This window comes from Aulonocara sp. 'chitande type north' Nkhata Bay, linkage group LG7 (assembly GCF_057382095.1).
Source record: "Aulonocara sp. 'chitande type north' Nkhata Bay isolate Kocher_YH1m ecotype deep benthic linkage group LG7, A_spYH_male_GT1.1, whole genome shotgun sequence".
NCBI classification, from domain to species: domain Eukaryota; kingdom Metazoa; phylum Chordata; class Actinopteri; order Cichliformes; family Cichlidae; genus Aulonocara; species Aulonocara sp. 'chitande type north' Nkhata Bay.
Window position 1 is genome coordinate 3,015,029 of NC_141350.1, and position 20,864 is coordinate 3,035,892.

General features: G+C 40.4%; 2 protein-coding genes across 5 annotated transcripts in view; both read left to right on the top strand.

The window, feature by feature from the left end:
- dyrk4 (dual-specificity tyrosine-(Y)-phosphorylation regulated kinase 4) overlaps positions 1-4,639 on the top strand; it is a 31,729-nt gene extending 27,090 nt beyond the window's left edge. Inside the window, exons 8-15 of one of the 3 annotated variants that reach the window (XM_086297955.1) lie at positions 283-423; positions 1,148-1,286; positions 1,499-1,580; positions 1,684-1,856; positions 1,954-2,014; positions 2,133-2,262; positions 2,430-2,587; positions 2,708-4,639. In XM_086297955.1, the coding sequence (XP_086154081.1) occupies positions 283-423; positions 1,148-1,286; positions 1,499-1,580; positions 1,684-1,856; positions 1,954-2,014; positions 2,133-2,262; positions 2,430-2,587; positions 2,708-2,982 (1,159 nt within the window). In that variant the 3' untranslated portion in view covers positions 2,983-4,639. Of the gene's footprint in view, positions 1-282; positions 424-1,147; positions 1,287-1,498; positions 1,581-1,683; positions 1,857-1,953; positions 2,015-2,132; positions 2,263-2,429; positions 2,588-2,704 lie in introns of all 3 variants that reach the window. The other 2 variants (XM_086297954.1, XM_086297956.1) reach the window with 2 other exon arrangements.
- Positions 4,640-4,880: 241 nt separating this feature from the next.
- On the top strand, positions 4,881-11,269 carry ndufa9a (NADH:ubiquinone oxidoreductase subunit A9a). 2 transcript variants are annotated; one of them, XM_086297957.1, is made up of 11 exons: positions 4,881-4,974; positions 6,192-6,368; positions 6,509-6,606; positions 6,724-6,815; positions 6,921-7,062; positions 7,225-7,327; positions 7,517-7,587; positions 7,925-8,001; positions 9,689-9,784; positions 10,825-10,891; positions 11,015-11,269. In XM_086297957.1, the coding sequence occupies exons 1-11, from the start codon at positions 4,920-4,922 to the stop codon at positions 11,183-11,185; spliced, it is 1,149 nt and encodes a 382-aa protein (XP_086154083.1). In that variant the 5' UTR covers positions 4,881-4,919; the 3' UTR covers positions 11,186-11,269. The 2 variants fall into 2 exon arrangements, with proteins under 2 accessions (XP_086154083.1, XP_086154084.1); XM_086297958.1 differs by having other exon boundaries at positions 4,899-4,974; positions 6,195-6,368.
- Positions 11,270-20,864: the final 9,595 nt, after the last annotated feature.

Consider the following 20,864-nt stretch of genomic DNA (forward strand, 5'->3'; position numbering starts at 1 on the left):
GAAGAACTTTAAGCTGTGTCAGATGGCTATCTTAGATCTGATTTCTCTGCAGTGGATATAAAGAAATATCCAGAGATATCAGGAGGCTTTTGTGCTGAAAAGCATCTCAATCAGAGAAATAAAGCTTGTACAAATACAGATCCTCATTTATTTAATGACTCTTCTCCCTTTATAGAAAAGAATATCTTTATTCTGCACTTGTATTATTAAAATATAGAAATGAGTAATGAATCAAATCACTCTTGGTGTGAATTTAAGTGTCAGCTGTAAATTTGTCTGTAGGTTTCATCACCAGGCTCTTGTGGAGCTGAAGATCTTGGATGTGATAAAGAGGAAAGACAAAGACAACCTCCACAACGTCATCCACATGAAGGAGTACTTCTACTTCCGAAATCACCTTTGCATCTCCTTTGAGCTTCTGGGGTTAGTATGTTACCTACATTCAGAAAGCAGGAATGTAAACACACTAAATAATGAAGCGTTTAATCGAGGGGATCCGCCGTCAGTCACCCTTCCCAGGTACAATAGCACGGTGTGAAGACAGTGTAGCTTATCAAAGGCAGTTCTCGCATGTCTCTGGTCTTTACTTCTAAGTAACTGCAATCAATTAGGAGTAAATTGACTACCTGTGTACCTCCAGCCAACCATGTTTTAGTATGGGTCACTACTGATATCTATTTGAGGAGAGAGAACTTTGTGTGTCACTGTGGCTCAATGACCTTTACGGGACGTCTCGAGCTGCTACCTTGTCTAACATTACTGTCACCAAATCCTTTAGTTAAGGCCTTGATTGGGGCCCTATCTCTTACCCCTTCTTGCTTCATGTGTGAAGGATCTGGTTACACAGTCTAAAGAAATTCATGCTCAGAAATAGCAGGGGGATAAAGTTTTTGTATCGGTCTTCCTATGAATGGAGGCACAATCGCAGATTATTTCCAAGTAAGCGCTCAAGACTCAGTGCATGTTTTATTGTAGGTGTCAAGTGACATCAAAATGAGCAGCCTTCTTTTTCGGGGGGTTTATTTGAGGAGCATCTTTTTATAAGTGAATCCACATTGAGTACACTTGGACATGGACAAAGTATTTTCATAAAAACGTTCAGCTAAACGAAGCTTCTTTATGTGTCACACGTTCTTCCTTCATCTAGGGTGAACTTGTACGAGCTCATAAAAAAAAACAACTTCCAGGGCTTCAGCCTCGCCCTTATCCGGCGTTTCGCTCATGCACTTCTGAGGTGCCTGCAGATGCTGCACAGGGAGAAGATAATCCACTGCGACCTCAAACCGGTACTGACCTGCATCATAAGATAAAAAAATAATATTCGACTGATTGAAACGTAGTGAAGCAATCAAAACTGTACTGCTGTTGATGATTGCTTTGCAAGGATTACTCAGAACAATTTTGCAGATTGTGCTCCACCTTGTGGTGCATCAGAGTATTGCACTGGTACTATAGAAATTGGTGAGTTTTTTGACAGTTTGCTTCTTCTTTTCAACAGGAGAACATCCTTCTCTCTCAAAGAGGGCCAGGCAACATCAAGGTGGTCGACTTTGGCTCAAGCTGCTATGAACAACAAAGAGGTAAGAAGGCAGAAGTGGTTTGATGCACATGTACAATTAAGTAATATCACGCTAGGGAGGTGACAGAAATGTTCTTGTTTCCCTACTCATTCCCCTCTTTTAGTGTACACATATATCCAGAGTCGCTTCTACCGCTCTCCAGAGGTCATCCTGGGTCACCCTTACAGCATGGCCATTGATATGTGGAGCCTGGGCTGCATCCTAGCTGAGCTTTACACAGGCTATCCTCTCTTCCCTGGAGAGAGTGAAGTGGAGCAGATAGCTTGCATAATGGAGGTATGACAAGGAAATAACCTGTTCTGTATACAGAGATTACTGTTCATGCTTTGCAAGTGTAATTGCTTCCTTCTTATTGTGATATTTGACCTGATAGGTCCTTGGAATGCCTCCAAATGATTTTGTTCAGTCAGCATCGAGAAGGAGGTTGTTCTTTGGTGAGATTCTAATAATTTATAATCATTTATATGTTTTATTTTATGTAAAGTATGTGTTTTTAGAACTCTTCAGAGATAGTGATAACTCTGGTAAATCTGTGTGGTATTATCTGTGCAGACTCTAAAGGAAACCCAAGAAATATCACTAACAGCAAGGGGAAGAAACGGAGACCGAGTTCCAAAGAGCTTTCAGCTGTGCTGAAAACGAATGATGCTGTCTTCTTAGACTTCATCAAACGCTGCCTCAGGTACACTTCTGCTTATTTGTTCATAGGTCACATTATGATTCTTTTCTTTGTCTTTCTTAATCGACCACAATTACATTTTGCTTCCTCTGACTTGAGCTGGTAGATCATGACTATTACTTGTACACATAAATGAATTCATCTAAATTCAAACTGTCTGCGCTTTTCAGCTGGGATCCAAGTAAGCGCATGACTCCTGATGAGGGGTTACAGCATGAGTGGATCCTACAAGGAAATTTCAACAAAGTCCGGAGCAGAACCAAGCCTGCAGCCAAGAAGACATCAGACAGTTCGACCAGCACAGACAAACAAGCTAACAGCTATCCTGGTGAGAATATGATATTTACCACATCGAAATTACTTTACTTGATATCCATGTCACTTTTTAAATTCTTTTGTAATTGCTGCGAGCTGACATCTAATGTGCTTTGTTTCTACGGCGCAGCAGAGAAGGTCAGCTCGGAAAGCAACAGCAGCGACAAGCTGAAGAGAGACAGTTCAGAAACCGGAACAAAGATGGCTCCCGCAGAGCGTCTGCGTCCCATTGGGGCCTCGGCAGAAGAGGAGGTGTGTGAACGTGAAGGCAAGCTGTCCACAGATACCAAGCAACAGGAATGCAGCGGAGAAAGGCCCATACACATCATCATCAAACCTCAAGAGGAAGATGACACAGAGAGGAAAGATATTCAGGAGCCATCTCAGGATTTGTCACCTGCTGTCTAACAAACGGAGATAAACATGCTACAATCATGACAAATGGGAACAGAGAACATTCAAATAACACGATTGAGAAAGCTGATTTTGAAAACCCTGCACATTCACAAAGTCAGTGAAACGTTACCACTGATAGTAACAGAAATGTGTGATTTACACTCACACACAGAAAACGTCTCCGTTTCCACGTGCCGTGTAGAAAACACTGATGTATGGAGTAGAAACAACAATCAACAGCAAAGACAGACATCGTTTTTATTGTTTAAACTATTCAGTCGTAGTGTATTATCATTTGTTTGGTGAATCTTTGAGTTTTTATGACAGTGAAGTCAATCAACCAGTTGCATTTTTGAATGAAGTTGAGATGCAGTTGTTAGTTTGTCTAAATGTGTCACAAACTGTCTGCCACACAACAATGTACAGATGATACAGCATAAACTCTCTTACTGTTTATGAACCCCAAAAATCTTTGCTGTGCATTGAAAAGATGAGCTGATGTAAAAAGAAAAGAACATTGTAGAAAAAAAGATCTGAAGAACTGTGTGGTGCAATAAAGGCTGAGCCAAATGTTTTCTTTTTTCAGTTGTGATATTCAAGAAATATTTCTCATGTACATTTTAATTATAGTATGAAGTCAATGACATACTGATTATTAATTACTTTATCGCTGTTTATTGTGGAATATATTTGACCCTTTGTTTCATATTTGTTTAACAGTTTAATTCAACAAACATTAAAGATTTGTAACAGAATTTACTGTATATATATATATATATAAATGTATGTTTCAGCTGTAACTTCTTATACATGTCAACCACAGACCATATTATGAGAAAATATTTCAGATACTTGTGGGGGACTTAGACAAGGTTTTACTTGTTGTCTTGTTACTGTATGAAGAAATTTTGTATGTCTGTGTTATTACCAACATTTTTTATATTAGATACAAAAAGACAATCCTATTATTGATAGTTTGTGCCTTGCAGTATTAGAAATCTTGCACTTTAATATTGTGTGTACACCTGAAATTGCTGAATTCTTACCCGAATTTGATTTAACCTGCCAGGATCCTTTTTATTTTATAAGATCATATATCTTATATAATGTTACAGAAGAAATTGAAAAAAAAAACTTGCATTTTATTAGTTTTTTGTTTGTTTGTTTGTTTTGTTTTGGGGTTTTTTAGTCGCCATAAAAGATCTGACATAAATTGCAGATAAGCCCGTGCCCTCGCTTTGTGTTCGCTAAGAAGGCTGAATGCTGAAATAAAGGATTGTAGCTGAAATAAAAGTCCTGATAAATCATTTTTATGACGGAATAAAAGACGAGAAAAAAGCTGTTTCAGAAACCATATGTTTGATAAATCCTTTTTATTCAACCAGAGATAAAAACGAGGCATGTTCATCACTTTGTGAGCGTCATACAGTTTGGACTACACTACTAGTACATTAATTAATCTTTTAAGTTAATGTGTTATTGGTGTAATTCGTATTTTCATGATGTAATACTCAGCAAATTAACGTCTTAACGGGTATAATAACCATCAAGTTGGCAGACATGAGGCCACGACGAAACAGCAAATAAATATTTGAATATACAATTAAGTAATAAAACAGAAACGAGACAATACCATTAATCGAAATGTATAATTATATAAGTAGTGTTTTATCAGTTTATGCTAATAAAAAGCTGAAAGTGTGAATAAATTTGTGGTTATTTATTTTAGTGCTTAGTTTTTATTGGCACCAAAATAATAAAAAAGACACAAATAAAGTTATATCAAGTCCAAGCCTGGAAAAGCTAAAATTAAGACAAACTGCCCAGAAAACAAAGGTTCTTTATACAATATACTGTAAATATATATATACAGTATATTATGGTTTTTACGCCTTCTTCGTGCGGTAGCGCTCGTATTTTGGCCGACAGGGTTTGCCGTAGTTGGGAAGATGGCGACCGTAGTGCTGGTTAGCCGTCCTGCGAGTGTCCTTTCAAAGATTTCAAGTGAGTACCGTTACAATTGTCGCCAGAGCATGTGTAGATGTATGCTTTACAGATTCATATAGCCAATCCCTACATTTGTGCGATTCCATAACAAGATCACACGGAGACGGGACACTCGGCTCGGGTGACCTTGCTAACGGGCTCGGCCAATCACCCGCTAGCAAGAGCTCAAGGTAGCTAGTAGGAAACAAGAACAGTAAAATTAAGTATTTTACCATGAGCTACTGCTGAATCTGGGCGACTGCGTCCCATTGTGGATTAATATATCAAAGACGTGAAGTATGATGTTGGGTCGAGCTGGTTCCTCTGTGCAGCTGTAGCGTATGTTTCGCAGACTGCTAGCATCTCCTGTTTCTCTTTTTGTTTTACTGCAAAATAAAACAACATTTTTGTTGCTTAACAGAATGGATGCTGTCTTTAGACTAACTGCCGAAGTGGGATGATATAATTATATAATTCTGGAAACACTGAACTAGCTTTAGTCCCAAGTCTGCCCTGTAGTTCACATTAGCTGACATTTTTAGTTTCATGCATTTACAAACTGAGAACCAGTGTGAAATCAAGGACAATGTTGTCGCTTCTGTCATCTGCAGCCTCCCCGTATATAGGATTTCCCATTTCCACTCTCTGGTTTGACATTGGTTCAAAATGCAGCTGCTCGGCTCTTAACCGGCACAAAGAGAAGACAGCACGTCACTTCTGTTTTAGCTCCCCTGCTTTGGCTGCCTGTGACGTTTTTAATAAATGTTTCAAAATGTTATTTACTTTTAAAGCCGTCTATGAGTTAGCTTCACAGTAATTTACAGGTCTTTTAATTTCACAATTTGCCTCCAATTCAATGAAGTCATTATTATAACAACATTATAATTATAACATATACATTTCTCTCAATGCCCCTTGTTGCCTAAAAACTAAAGGTGATCAGGATTTGCTATGGAAACGTTTAACAGTGCTTGTAAAGGACTTTGGGCTAAATTCTGTGGTGTTTAAATTAAACTAACTTAACTTTAGTAAAATGCATTACTCTAATATGTAATACCATGCACACTCTATTGTGGCTTTCGGTTGCCAGATGAATGAGGCTAAATTGTAAGCTTTACTACAGTTTTGAAGTGCCAATCATTCAGCTTTATGGTCTTTTCCAATTAAGTCTGTAACTGATTGCATCTCACCTTATGATTAAATCCAACTGCTACTTGCCTTTCTACACCCCCTAGCAGGCAACTCCTACCCTGCCTTGTTGTCAGCTGCATCTGTCACCACAGTCCAGCAGAGGAAGCTGCATCATGCTCTCATCCCTAAAGGGAAAGGAGGACGCTCCTCTTTTAGCGGAATAGCTGCCACGGTGTTTGGTGCCACAGGTTTCCTGGGACGATACGTCGTCAATAGGCTGGGTGAGTTGAGAAAAAGTGGGGAAAATGCTGATATTAATGTGCATTTGCTCATTAGCTAGTACGTATACATACTGCAATGCTGGATTACAGAGTACACACTGTTTAGGGGAAGTTAAAATGTTTTCATGTGGTGTTTTCAGGTCGGATTGGGTCTCAGATTATAATCCCTCATCGCTGTGATCAGTATGACCTCATGCACTTCAGGCCCATGGGTGATCTTGGGCAAATCCTCTTTTTGGTAAGCTGCTTATAGATGCAAATTTCTCTTGAAGAAACTCTTTAAAGTGCATACGGCCATGAATGCAGAACATCAGTGGATATGACAGTCACCTGGTCTTTGTTTATTGTGTTAAAGGAGTGGGATGCCAGGAACAAAGACTCCATTAAACAGGCTATGGAGCACTCAAATGTTGTCATCAATCTGGTGGGCAGAGAGTGGGAGACGAGGTATATTTGCCTGGAAAAAGGCTCTGGTGTTCACATGAAGCTGGTTTGTGCTAAAGTTCCCTTTGAGGTTGGCTATTTAAGGTTTTTCCACCTCTTTCTGTGAAGGAACTTTCGCTTCGAGGATGTGTATGTTACCATCCCACAGCAGATTGCCAGGGCAGCCAGAGAAGCCGGCATCACAAAGTTCGTCCACATGTCGCACCTCAACGCTGACATCCGCAGCCCATCCAAATACCTGAGGAACAAGGTCAGGAACAGCTTCTATACAGACTGGACCTCTTTTTGTCAAAGTCAAACTATGTTTTGAATGGGTTTGTTGAAATTTTAAGCGAATTTTGGTACATTTATATTACAGTTCAGAATTAATGTTTATTAACAGATCTTTGTGTGTCTCATTCTTTAACTGTAGGCTGTGGGAGAGACTGCAGTAAGGGAAGAGTTTCCCGATGCCATCATCATGAAGCCCTCTGAGATGTTTGGGAGGGAGGACAGATTCTTCAACTATTACGCAAGTAAGAAGGCTGTACCTCTGTGTCGTGTAAATGTCAGCAAAAGCTCATTACAGTTTTATAATTGTGGTTTCTTTTGTCCTGCATGTTAGCTACAGTGTTTCCTTTCTTTAATTTCACACAGAGCTGTTGTTCCTCATCTTTGAAGATGAGTGATAATTGGTGTAACTGTGTGATGTAAACCTTCCTCAGATATGCGCTGGTTTGGAAATGCCGTTCCTCTTATTGCCCTCGGGAAAAAGACGGTGAAGCAGCCTGTTCATGTAAGATTTAAAAGCTAAGCAGTGCTTGATTTTATTAACTGCTTTATCTATCAGTTTATTTCCCTTTTAAGATAACACACAAAAAAATTGAACGTTATTGTTTGTATTTTGTTGGAGTGTGGCTAATGGTTTCCATCACATCTGCTGTTTTGTGAGAGCCACACTTGCCACTGCAGCTATGATTAAGTGGCTCCACTGGTTTGATTCATTGTTGCATACCTAATTTATCACTGGGCCATGTGGTTGCAAAACACTGTGGATGACCACACCACTCTTTGACTAAATGCTTCAAAAACTGTAAACAAAATCAACTAAACGCACCGTCTTTCCCCTTCAGGTGGTGGATGTGGCTAAGGCGATCATCAGTGCTATCAGAGACCCTGATGCTAATGGAAAGACATATGCACTTGTTGGGTAAGTGGGCTAATTTGTTAGCAAAGTTAGCATGTTGTAATGTATTTATGCCAGAAAGTTCAACAAATATTGAAATGTTTAAAAGTTCAAATTTATAGCTGCCATTATACCCATTTACACACTTCCTGATTGCTCGCATCAGATTGTTGTTGTTTGTAACGTTTGTTTGTAACACCAGAGTGCCCTCTGGTGGACAAATTGTACAACATCAACAATCATAACATAGCTGTAGGGTGTTTCTTCAAAACCCTACACCCACACCCACCCTTTTTCTTCAATGTCTTCTTTAGTTTTTTAATGTACTGTGAAATTGCCAGAAACAGTACGTCAGCAGAAGAACACACGAGGGTTTTAAAGTTCCTAAATGTTGGACTAAAAAATAAAACAGATTTATAATGGAGATGTATAATTTAATGTGATATGTTTTAGGTGGTGTTAAATTCAGTTAAAAAAAACAAAACAAAAAAAAAACCACATCAATTCAATGAAAGGATTAGATGTTACAATCCCTGGTAATGCATTGCTTCAAATGGAGAAGGTTATGAGGGATGGCTGCTATGAGGAAGGTGTTCTGCCCTTTATTACAAGCTATTCTGCCATTTTTCCTTTTTTATCTTCCTTGGTTACGTTTAGGGATTAGAGATCTGATCTAGATTATAATATTACGATTTTGGGACACATTGTCAGTAGTCGACCTTGGATTCATCGGGTGTTTCGGCCATCATCACAACATTAACTTAAAGAGCCGGCAACGCCGTTTTACCAATAATGCCAAAGAAACAAAGGAAACACTCGCAGCAACAAAAGACAAGAAGACTACTAAACAAAAAAGGGAGGCACTTCCTACCCTACTCCTCACCACGGGGAGACACTCTCAGGGCCCACAAGCCCATCTACTCACTAGTCAGAAGGCGGCTGTCTGTCCAAAACCTAACACAAAACCGTGTAGAGCCACAGACGGAAAAAAACACCCTGCTCACAGCTCATCCCCAGTTTAAATAGCCTCATAGGTGATTGCTGACTGGAGTCAGGTGGCAAACGAGGCTAATCAAAAGCAGCTGTGTCCTGGGGAGAGAGGAGAGAGAGAGAGAGAGAGAGAGAGAGAGAGAGAGAGAGGGGGTAGGAGTGGCAAGAGAGGAGGAGGCGGGGAGAGCGGGCAAACACCCCACCCACACACTCCCACAGCCTCACAGGATGTAACCGTGTGTCTCGCAGTTAGCCGACTGTCTTAGCTGCCCAAGTGATGTCAGCCCTCTTCAGCCATAGCCAGTGATTGGTCCTCTCAGCAGTGTTAGCTAATTCTGTTATAGCCTGCCGTTGCGCCTGTCCTCTGACTCCAATCTAAGCAGTTTTTCTGTTGTATTGGCAACAAAGCCGCTGCACCCCACTTCCACCAGACACGCCTTGATCTTCCAGTCTCTGCCCTCCGCCTCAGCTGCCAAGTTGGCATACCACAGCTTGGTGTAACTGATTCATAACTTATTTAGAAAAAGTACTTGTAAAAGCATACTGAAGAAAGATGACTAAGGTTAATTTTGTGCTTAACTTGTCAAATTGAATCAAGTCATTTGTACGATAAGTCTGTTGCAACATGTTTGTCAATGGCTCGAGTCCTGCCTTTGTTACCATGGGTGTGCATGATAAACATTTTTCTCTCGTTCTATCTCTCCTGTTTTCTTTTGTCTAGACCCAATCGTTACCTCCTTCATGACCTGGTGGAGTACATTTACGCCGTGGCGCACAGACCTTTTGTGCCCTACCCTTTGCCTCGCCCACTTTTTCAGTAAGCACCTCATATATTATGTTCAGGGTTCAATATTCTCCTAAAAGAAGTCGTCTTATTTGGGTAAATACTTCAAGGATTCAGTCACGTAAACAGTGGATCCTGAAAAGTATTCATTATTATTCATTATCTAGTAATAACCCAGACTATTTGGAGCACAAAGCAAGATCAGAGTTAGCTTAAAACTGTTTTAAAAAAATATGCAACAAGTGTGATTTATTACTGATCCGCACGCATGCAGAGCTCCTGCTGAGAGCCGCATCTGCATCCAAAGTAGTTTCACTTTTTCTTCTTTTCTTTTTTTTAACAAACACAACAGCAGTCACCTCTGGGGGATTGCACTGCGAGGTAAAGACTATCCATGTCAGGGAGAAAACACAACAATTAGACAAACCCATGGTGTTTGACAACAGTGGCAAAAGCAAACTTTCTAGCAGAACCAGGCTGAGGGAGGGGCAGCCATCTGCTGCAACCAGTTTGGGGTGAGGTGAAAGAGAAAAGGAAGGACAGAAGATACACGATGGAGGACCGAGTTTAATAATTACTAATGAAGAAATACAATATATATGGTTTGGTATTTAAACATATAGATTGTGAAGGAGAAATGTTCAGTGGATCGTAGGAAGTGCCCAGCAGTATAACTGAGGGATGGTTAAGGCTCACCTGATCCCGACTGTGAGCGTTACCAAAAAGAAATTCTTTTTATTAAACTTTTAAAAACTAACCACAAGTAAGATAAGAGTCTGAGAACATATTTGGATATTATCATCTTTAACATATGACAGGACCTGATGATTGTGAATATAACGATTGTGGAAATGAAGGAAAGCTGTACCACATAAATGCTTCGTGCGCATGTTGAATCCATATGGCCAAAAATTGTTCCAAGATTTCTCACAATATTACTGGAGGTCAAAGTAATGCCATCCAGATTAATTTAGGACAATAAAGATACAGAACAACCACTTCATGCTATGTTGAAGTATAGTTATCAAAAGTTGTTTGCTAGTGTTATAAATGATGGTTTGCTCATTTTCCAGCCTGGCTGCCCAGTTGTTTGCAATGAATCCTTTTGAGCCCTGGACAACCCCAGACAAAGTGAATAGGGTAAGACTGCCAAGTATCTGACATTGCCTGAAGGCTGGTGTGAATTCCCCCCTCAGCCTTGTACCAAGGTGCTTTTTCAGGATAATCGATAAGAAAATCCTTTAATGTGCTCTCATTTTCTAGTTTCACACAACAGACATGAAGTACCCGGGACTCCCGGGTCTGGAGGATCTCGGCATCACTGCTTCCAGTGTAGAGCAAAAGGCTATTGAGATTTTGCGTCGCCACCGTCGCTTCCGTTACCTGGAAGCAGAACTGGATGAGACGAAGCCGGCCAAGACCGTCAACTATTAAGGCGACCGATGTGAAATCTTGCTTTGTCTTTAACTGTATTCTGTACATAAATAAAGAATTATCCCCTAATGTGTCTCAAGTTTAGTTTTCTTGGTAAATATTTTCATTAAACAAAGCATGTGTCTGACATGACAATGCTTCTCAAGCGTATTCACCCTTTTTTTTATTTTCATAGACGTCGCGTTACCGTGCTCATGTTTTGGTTGTTGTATTTAATAATAGAAAGTATGACTGTGATGAAGGTGGAGTGTTTTAGTGGCAGTACTCAGAAGGTTTGTTATCAATCCAGACAGCAGGGGGACTAAAAGCAGTGCTACTGCAGTAAATCCCAGTGTAAAAAAAAAAATACATTTTAGCAGTACTCAGTGTTGGTCAAGTTACTTGAAAAAAGTAATCAGTAACTAATTACTGATTACTTCCCCAAAAAAGTAATCCCGTTACTTTACTGATTACTTATTTTCAAAAGTAATTAGTTACTTAGTTACTTTTTAAAAACACGATTTACAACCTGAATAGGTGATAAAGTGATAGATCTTTCAGCCCAATTCTACTTTTTCTACATAATCCATCATACAAAATGTAATCAAATGGAAAAGTCTCTTTTTAAAACTTGTTTTATTAGTTTTAATCTTTTAACTTTATGCATCAAGCAAAAATGTAATTATCTGCAACATTCTCTGACTGGAAGAAATTTGTTTAATATTTAAACCTATTTTCTGCACATTCCAGCTCATAATTTTTTGTGTGTGTGTATTTACACTCAGTCTTTCAAATAGATGCAAGTAAAACACAGCAGAAAAGAAATAGAGCAACAGGACCGCTAGTCTTTGATTTTATTTTCACCTGTAAAGCAGGACTGCGGTAGGCGGAGGTTTACCCTGGTGCAGGTGTGCCGCGGTCAGTGGAAGAATCCGCGAGTTTCTCTGTGAGTTTCCCATTACGTCGTAGCTACTCGGTGCTTGTTGGAAGTTTAGGGGTTTTTTCGCTGTAAAAAGAAGTTTTCTTCCCACGCACAGCGGACACTAATGTTTTTGTCACTTTTTATGGAATCAAACTCAAAGTAAGGTCAGTACTTCCACGCTTTAAACGCTGCACGCTCATACTCTCTCTGCACTCGATATATGATCCACTGTTGATCTGCACACAGCTGTTGCCACGAACGTCGCACTCGCTTACGTCGCTGTCATGAGACATTCTCGCAAAAAAAAAAAAATCACGGTTTTAGTAACGCAGTAACGCAGCGTTCCTACGGGAAAGTAACGGTAATCTAATTACCGTTTTTGCAATAGTAATCCCTTACTTTACTCGTTACTTGAAAAAGTAATCGGATTACAGTAACGCCCATCTCTGCTCACAAACAGCCAGTGCAACAAAAACAGTGTTAGTGTTTCAAGAAGCATAAGCTACAACTAATAGGGAAGTTAAGGCAACACAAGATTAAAAGATGAACTACTAACATACAGAAATGGATAAAAACATTCTCACAGCAGAAAAGTCATTTCATCTGCAGTTTTTATCCCTTGCTGTACACTCCAAAAACTCAAAGTCTTACCAAGTATATTTGTCTAATTTCTAGTTGAAATATCTCATCACACTTCGATCAGCTACAGCAGGGCTGCCCAATCCCAGTCCTCAAGAGCTACTATCCTGCAGCTTTTAGATGCATCCCTACTCCAACACAGCTGAATCAAGTGGTTTGATTACCTCTTCAGCATGCCATCATGTTTGGCAAAGGCCTGATAACAAGCCATTCATTTGATTCGGGTGTGTGGGAACAAGGATGCATCTAAGCTGCAGGTCGGTAGCTCTCGAGGACCGGGATTGGGCACCCCTGAGCTACAGAGTAACATTCCAGTGAGATATAGGAACTTGTTTTTAGACAGTGAATCTTGGATCTGGGGAATTTTCACTTGTTCCATTGGCAGATTTTTCACTTATTTCAGGCAAAAATCTTGTATTAAGTGAAAAAATCTGCCAATGGAACAAGTGAAAGTTCTGCAGATCCAGGTCCTAGAAATGAGACAAATACACTTTTAAGAGTTCTTGCAGTGGAAAAGGCAGATCGGGTATTGTCGCCACCCTGCATGTTTGTAAATGCGATAACTCGAGAACAAAGTTTCAAATTCATGCCGTGGGTGAAAATCTGAATGCAATAATTTCAGGAAAAAGGTGGATTTTCATGTTGATGCTACAGGTCGGGGGTTGGGAACTCCAGGCCTCGGGGGCCGGTGTCCTGCAGGTTTTAGATCTCACCGTGGGTCAACACACCTGAATCAAATGATTAGTTCATTACCAGGCCTCTGGAGAACTTCATGACATGTTGAGGAGGTCATTTAGCCGTTTAAATCAGCTGTGTTGATTGCCAGCATTTTTAAATCTTTACCTTAAATTGTTTTTATACACAATGCTGTTTTTTTTTTTTACTTCACTGCTAAAGATATTTGTGGTGATGCACTTCTCCTGTTAATGTCACAGATCTCTCAAGTTCCAACATGTCACGGAATTACATCAGTGTTTTCAATCAAAGTACTTCATATACACATTTTTTAATATATATATATATTATCCCTGCGTTCAGCACTTTGGCCGACACTTGATGTCTTTTAAATGTGCTATATAAATAAAGATAACTTGACATAATTACTCATCGGCCACTTTATTAGTTACACCTTGCAAATATAAGGTTAGACCCACTTTTTTTTTTTTTTTTTTTTTTTTTTTTTTTTTTTTTTGGCCTGTCCCGTTTGGCTCTTTTGCCCTCAGAATTGTTGTCTAAAGGCAAAGAAAGATGCCCAACGGATTTACTTTACCAAACTGACCATCCCAGCCTTGCCGTAATGGTCCATTTGATTCTCCTTTTATTGTTTATTTTATTTTCACTTACTGAATACGGGACAGACTTGACTGGGGGAAAGAAGGGGAGAAAGAAAGAGGGAAAGAGAAACAGCTGAGAAGAGGGACGGGGGAGAAGGGCAAAAGACAAAAACCAACAGAACGGGCAGAAAAAAAAATGCATATATCAATCACCTGGATCACCTGCTGAGAAAGAAAAAAGAAAACAAGCAGAAGAGAACAAGAGTAATAGAATAAACAACATCACAATGATATATGGGAATATGACAGTAAATACTAAATGTTAAACATTATTGTGCAGCACATAAGATCAACAGAACACAGTGTGCTTTGAGGTAGGAGCCAAAAAGGGTGTAGTTTGTGGGTGTGATCACCCGTGTGTACACCTGTGAGCATGGACGCGCTTGTTATTTTAAAAGGTTCCTTCATGTAATGATCTGCTAGAGGGTGTGGGGGGGCCATAGCCCCGTCCTCCAGGGCATGAAGCAGGTGTGGAGGAGATCAAAACTCCAGACATCCAGAGGCCCCCAGAACACAAGAGACCAAGGAAGACCAACAGAGGGGCAGCTGCGCCACTGTCCCAGAAAGAGCTGAGGAGAGTCCCAGATGAGGGCTCACTCAGCAGCCGCGGAGCAGAAGCCAGGGGGAGTTGCAGTGACGCGCCCGTGAGCTCCGCCGGCAGCCAGCTGCGCCTGAGTGACCGAGCCCCAGGCCGAGAGGCCGGGGGCACCCCACCTCCGAAGTGGCCCGAGCGAGCCCCAGGCTCCAGGCGTGTGTACCTGGACGCCCATCCCCGGACACAAAGAACCACCAACGCACCGATGTCTGAGGGGGTCCGCCACTGGCAGGGGAAGTGGTGGTAGGGGGAGATAGGCCTCCATACCTTGGAGGGCCTGAGATGTCCCCAGAGAGGTGGCGCCTGACACCCAACCTGACATATAGACACAGACATACAGGCACACACAGATACAAACATCCATTCCCACCCTCATGCTCTCATATGCACTTACTCCACACTCAACCAACGTGGAGGTTAGACCCACTTTTGCCTCCAGGGCTGCCTCAATTCTTCATGGCATATATTCGGTTAGGTGCTCAAAGCATTCACAGGAGATTTTGCTCCATACTGACATCATAGCATCACACAGTTGCTGCAGATTTGTCAGCTGCACATCCAAATTTCCCCTTCAACCACATCCCAAACGTGCTGTACTGGACTGTGAATGTTGCTGGAGTACAGCATTTTTCCATCGCTCTATTGTCCAGTTTTGGTGAGTGCATGTGAAACAGTTGACAGGTGTGGCACCTGGCGTGGTCTTCTGATGCTGTAGACCATCTGTGTTCCATCTTCAGGTGCTCTTCTGCATGCCTTGTATTCTGGGTTTCCTGTCAGTTTAAAATACTCTGTCTGTTCTCCTGACGTCTGACATCAACGAGATAACTACCTTGATAACTAATAGACACCTTACATATATCCAGACCTGTTGTATTAACTACACATTCATCAGAAACATTAGATGAATGAGTGATGCACACAAAATCAAATTACTGTGTTTTATTTCTGTTCCTGGCACTGATTATTTCAGTGCTGACGCTGTCGTGAGGGAGTCGAGTGGCCATCACGAATAGTTAAATGACAATAAAGGTTTTGACCAGCAGGGGGAGTTTTTCAGTCTGCTCAAACAACCTTTCAGTCACTCTAAGCAAACTTTTATGTTTGTGGTTGTTTTTGTAAAAGCCACAGAATTGATACCTAGAATGTCTTCGTCCTGCTTTTGTGTAAAAACATCTATTATGACAGTTAACAGACTAATGTTTGCTTGGTTTGTTCTGTGAAGAGGTTTAAGCTTTATAAGCCTGGTTGATGCTCCTGAGGGAGAGTTCAAATTGCACTGTAGGATTAAAGTGCTGGCTAGTAGACTAAGAGCCACGGGCTTGGCTTTGGCTGTAAGTTTGCTTTTGTATAGTTTTCTTCTTTTGTCATTCATACCACCAACCTGAGCTGCCTTGTTATCTGCGCCTGTAAATAAACCGAGTGAAGAGAAGTCCGGCTTCCAAGTGTTCTTTCTCCACTGAGGCCCTCTTACAATAACCATGTGACTTGAATTTAAATGTTTATTTTCACACGCATTTTATTGCTTTGCTATGTTGAAATTTTGGTTGTATTTAATCATAGAAAGTATGGCCATTATTAAGGTGGCGTGTGATGAGGTAGTACTAACCCCTCAGAACATTCATAATCTGGACAGTAAAAAAATGTATGGTGGGTCTAAATGTCAGTAGACGAAGTAATAAAGTATAAAGCTAAACATCATAAACATCATAAAAGACACCTCACATCCTGGCCACTCCCTGTTCGAACTGTTGCCCTCAGGCAGACGGTACAGGGCAATCAGAGCAAGGACTAATAGACTCAAACACAGCTGTTATCCAACTGCAATAACACATCTGAATACTACAAAAAAATGTCCATCACGCCACTCTTGTGTTAATCTATGCACGGTCTGAAGCATGTGTGTGGGAATGTATGTGAATGTTTTACTGTTATATCTTATTAGTATTTTAAGTATTCTATCTATTTTATTTATTGAATTTTATTGTTTTATTTATATTTTGATATTGCTAGGGATGATGCAATGATCGGGGACCATTCTTAATTTCGTTGTTCTCATGACAATGACAATAAAGTTTCTGATTCTGATTCTGATTCTAATGGGGAGGTTAAGGTGATACAGAAGACCACAAAAAGCATAATCTTATCTGTAATATTTAATGCTTCAAAGCTGTCATTTATCCTAAATGTACTAATATTTTAATATCAATTACAACCACAGTGAACTAATGTAAAACAAAGGAGGCTGAGTAAGTTTTACAAGCACGTGAAATTTACTGTGTGCACTTTGGAACCTTTATTGTTAGCCTGATAACGGTTGTTGGCATCACCTCTGCACCTTTACGTCAGTAAAATGCTATTTAAAATGCTATTTAATAGCTGTGTGAGTTTTTTTTCTTTTAGAAATGTTTAAACTTTAAGATAAGATGTGCTTTTATATACAGCTTGAGTTTTAAAGCCTGTTCAAAAGGTTGCAGTGTGTGTGTGTTGTTGTGGGGTTGTGGTGGGGAATCCAAAGGGGAAAGATGCATGCTAGATTTGATCTGTATGACAGGTTTTTGAAGAGCACTTGATAAGTCGAAACAATCCTTCTAGCCAATTTCTTCTTCTTTTGCCCCAACAATGAATAACAATTTTCATCCTTCTGTTTTTCAACCTCCACAAAAGCAAAGCTAACCGAGGTTTTAGGTCAAAAGAATTTCACAAATTCCATTTTACGAAATGTGGACAAAGAAGAAGAGAAGATCGTTATGCCAAAGTTATACCCAAACTCCGTCCTGTTTACCAAGTGGGGCGATGGCCTGACAGAACAAGAGCAGAAGGAAGCTGAAGGTCTGTTTCAAATATATGGATACAATGCCTTCCTGAGTAACCAGCTGCCACTTGGAAGGAAGCATCCAGATACCAGAGACAGCAGGTACATTTTATTAATGAGATCCGTGATCCGCTATTAGTGAGATTTATTTTTTATTTTGTTGCTGTAACTGTCAGTGTTGTCGCCCTTTGTCTTAGAAGTGCAAAGGTTTTCCTCACAGTACATACCAGCTCACAGATGTCTGGCACAGAAATATCCCAAAGACCTGCCGAGCATCAGTGTGATAAATGAAGTTCTGTCATTAGTATTTCTTTGCAACTAAAACTCTGTGCAAACAGTCTTGGTATCAAAATAAAGCTAACGCTTCAACAGAGGTGTAAATATTACAGCAGACGTTACTGTGTCAAAGTAACTGAGTCTGGAACATAGAAAAATACGAAGATTTTTTTTCATCGCCTATTTTTTTTGTATTTTTATCGCATGTAACCCCTTTGAAAATATGGTGCAGTACACAATAAATTTCAGAACAAACGTTCAACAAACGAACATTATCTGTGCAAAAATTGATGCTGCTGAAGTGAAACAGAGCAAAGTTACAGAGGTTTTAGTGAAGACATAGCCAGGTGTTTTGCAATTTGTCACAAATTTCTCACATTTTAGCAGAAATGATTTTAATAATACTTTCTATGGGATATTTTTGGAAGCATTACCCACGCACATGCATAATGGGCCTTGTGTGAAGGTAGAAAATGGTCTCTGGCATTTTAAATTAAGATGATCGTGCTGATGAGGCATTGGGCCCTTTTTATTGACGCAGAGGACCGAACATTGATGTCGATAAATAAAGAAAACTGGCTGAGATGGCGGCCATGGAACGTGAGCACGTGGCGGCCCAGTGTTATGGTACCTGGGTCTGGTGACACAGTGGTTTTGATTTTGTTTGTCTATATTCTGTGACTTAGTGTTTCTATTATTTAGTTTCTGTATTTCTAGCTCCCTTTAGTATCTCCTGATTTCCAATTGTAGGTTTTGTTTATATGCCTTCCCTGTCTCAGTGTTGTTCTGCACCTCTCAAGCAGGTAAAAGACAATAATTTTTCAAAGACCATCAATTCAGGTTTTGTTAATTGAGGTTCTCTCATCCCCGAGTCTGTTTGCTTGAACTGTTTTTCCTCAGACTGCTCGTCACGGTGGAAAAAATTTAAAACCTATCTTAGCTAAGCCTCGTCTAGTAAATTCAGAGACCGCTAAGACTGTCCTTTCACAACCTGTTAATTGTGGTGGAAAAGGTTTGAAAACAAGTCTGCCTATTTAGTTTATTTCTGTTTTCAGTTTAGTTATTTTCATGTTCAGGAACAAAGCTGTTGTGAGTGCATTTTTCGCCTTCTGGAGTCCACACTTTGGATCCACCATTCCTGCCTGTCATACACAGCACTTGACACCCAGAGCGATCAACCGGACAAGCTGCAGGACCAGGCAGAGTGGCAGACGTAGGTGCTGAAGTGGCTCGTCAGGTCGCCACATCGCCTCCCTGCTCTCTGCTGGCGGTGGCAATGGACCAGATGAGGGAGGACAATGACCCTCAGGTTTTTCTGGAGGCACGCATTCTGACAAATGTGGTCCTGGAGCAGTTCATGGAGGGGCTGCCCTGAGGAAATAAAATCATACAATATTTTTTAGAAACTCAATCACTCAATCACATACCACATGAGTATATGATTCAATAAAAAGCAAACAAGTTTGACACTCCAGTTACGGAACGACCTTCTTAAGAGCCACTGTGTGGACCAAGGACCTGTTCCAGGAAACAGCACTGCTACTACAACACAGATGGTGAAATAATCATTGGGGGGATTACATCTCACAATTATAACAGTGATCGCTGCCTGGTTGATCCAGGCTCTGGAAGTTCTCCCACCCTGCAGGAGTGTCCACTGGCAAAAACGAATGAACTACACATGCACTGGGACTTCAAACAAGATCTTGGCCTAGACATATTGTTTTTAGAAACACTTGCTGTGCACTGTCTCATAACGTCTGTCAACCTGTGGCAGGGCCAAGCAATCATAGACAAAGCAACAAACAGATCCCTTGAAATCGCCCAGAGAGCAAACTTTTACTATAAACTCATCATTCAGCAGTGCAGTGGGCAGAGCTGGAGGATCGAGCATCTCATCACAAGTTTTTAGTGCCGTTTTTAACATGAACATCTGTTATAGTCAAGTGTGCTCAAGCTTGATCTTATGAACACTTTTCACAGATTAAAACAAAATAAAGATCAAAATTATTTCTAAATACCACTAATAATGTTTTAATTCCTACAGTACTCACTACAAATAACTGGGCTGCACATTTTCCACCTGTGAAGCATCTGCATGATTCCAGGAGTTTAAACAGTTCAGGCTGAATGACATAATCATGAACAAATAACTGAACATTTTGAAGAGATTTAAAAACAGTATATATTTTTTGTCCATTACATTGATGACTCTTTTATGACCAGTTTCAAGCTAATTTTAGGCTGTTCAGACATTTCAGTTTTGCTTTTCATCAGAGAAAATATGTGAGAGGTCACAGTCACTTTTTTGGGAGTGGAGGGATGTTGACGCCTCTGCTCAGCTAACGATTTTATGACATTCACATCAGGAGTTACAGTGTCAGTTAGGTCAGTACTGTGTGTGTTTTTGTGTGTCCTCTGACGTGTTATTATCTGGCTAGAAAGTCGGTGTTATCAGAATGAGGGTAACATTGACAAAGCGACTATTGTTATTAGTGGGCACTGGAGATGGGCAGTAACGCGTTACTTTTTTAAAGTAACGAGTAAAATAAGGGATTACTATCGCAAAAACTTACTTTCCCGTAGGAACGCTGCGTTACTGCGTTACTAAAACTGTGATTTTTTTGCGAGAATGTCTCATGACAGTGGTTCGTGGCAACAGCTGTGTGCAGATCAACAATGAATAATATATCGATTGCGGGAGAGAGTATGAGCGTGCAGCGTTTAAAGCGTGGAAGTACTGACCTTACTTTGAGTTTGATTCCATAAAAAGTGACAAAAACATTAGTGTCCGCTGTGCGTGGGAAGAAAACTTCTTTTTACAGCGAAAAAACCCCTAAACTTCCAACAAGCACCGAGTAGCTACGACGTGATGGGAAACTCACAGAGAAACTCGCGGATTCTTCCACTGACCGCGGCACACCTGCACCAGGGTAAACCTCCGCCTACCGTAGTCCTGCTTTACAGGTGAAAATAGAGCAACAGGACCGCTGAGTCTTTGACTTTATTTATTTTCTGCTGTGTTTTACTTGCATCTATTTGAAAGACTGAGTGTAAACACAAAAAATATTTTATTTTATGTGCTGGAATGTGCAGAAAATAGGTTTAAATGTTAAACTAAT

Bases quoted from the DNA above. Each gene is read 5' to 3' on its own strand.
- ndufa9a (XM_086297957.1), top strand. From the start codon at position 4,920: ATGGCGACCGTAGTGCTGGTTAGCCGTCCTGCGAGTGTCCTTTCAAAG. The intron at 6,607-6,723 runs GTAAGCTGCTTA...ATTGTGTTAAAG, and splicing joins TTGGGCAAATCCTCTTTTTG to GAGTGGGATGCCAGGAACAA. The intron at 7,063-7,224 runs GTCAGGAACAGC...CTTTAACTGTAG, and splicing joins CCAAATACCTGAGGAACAAG to GCTGTGGGAGAGACTGCAGT.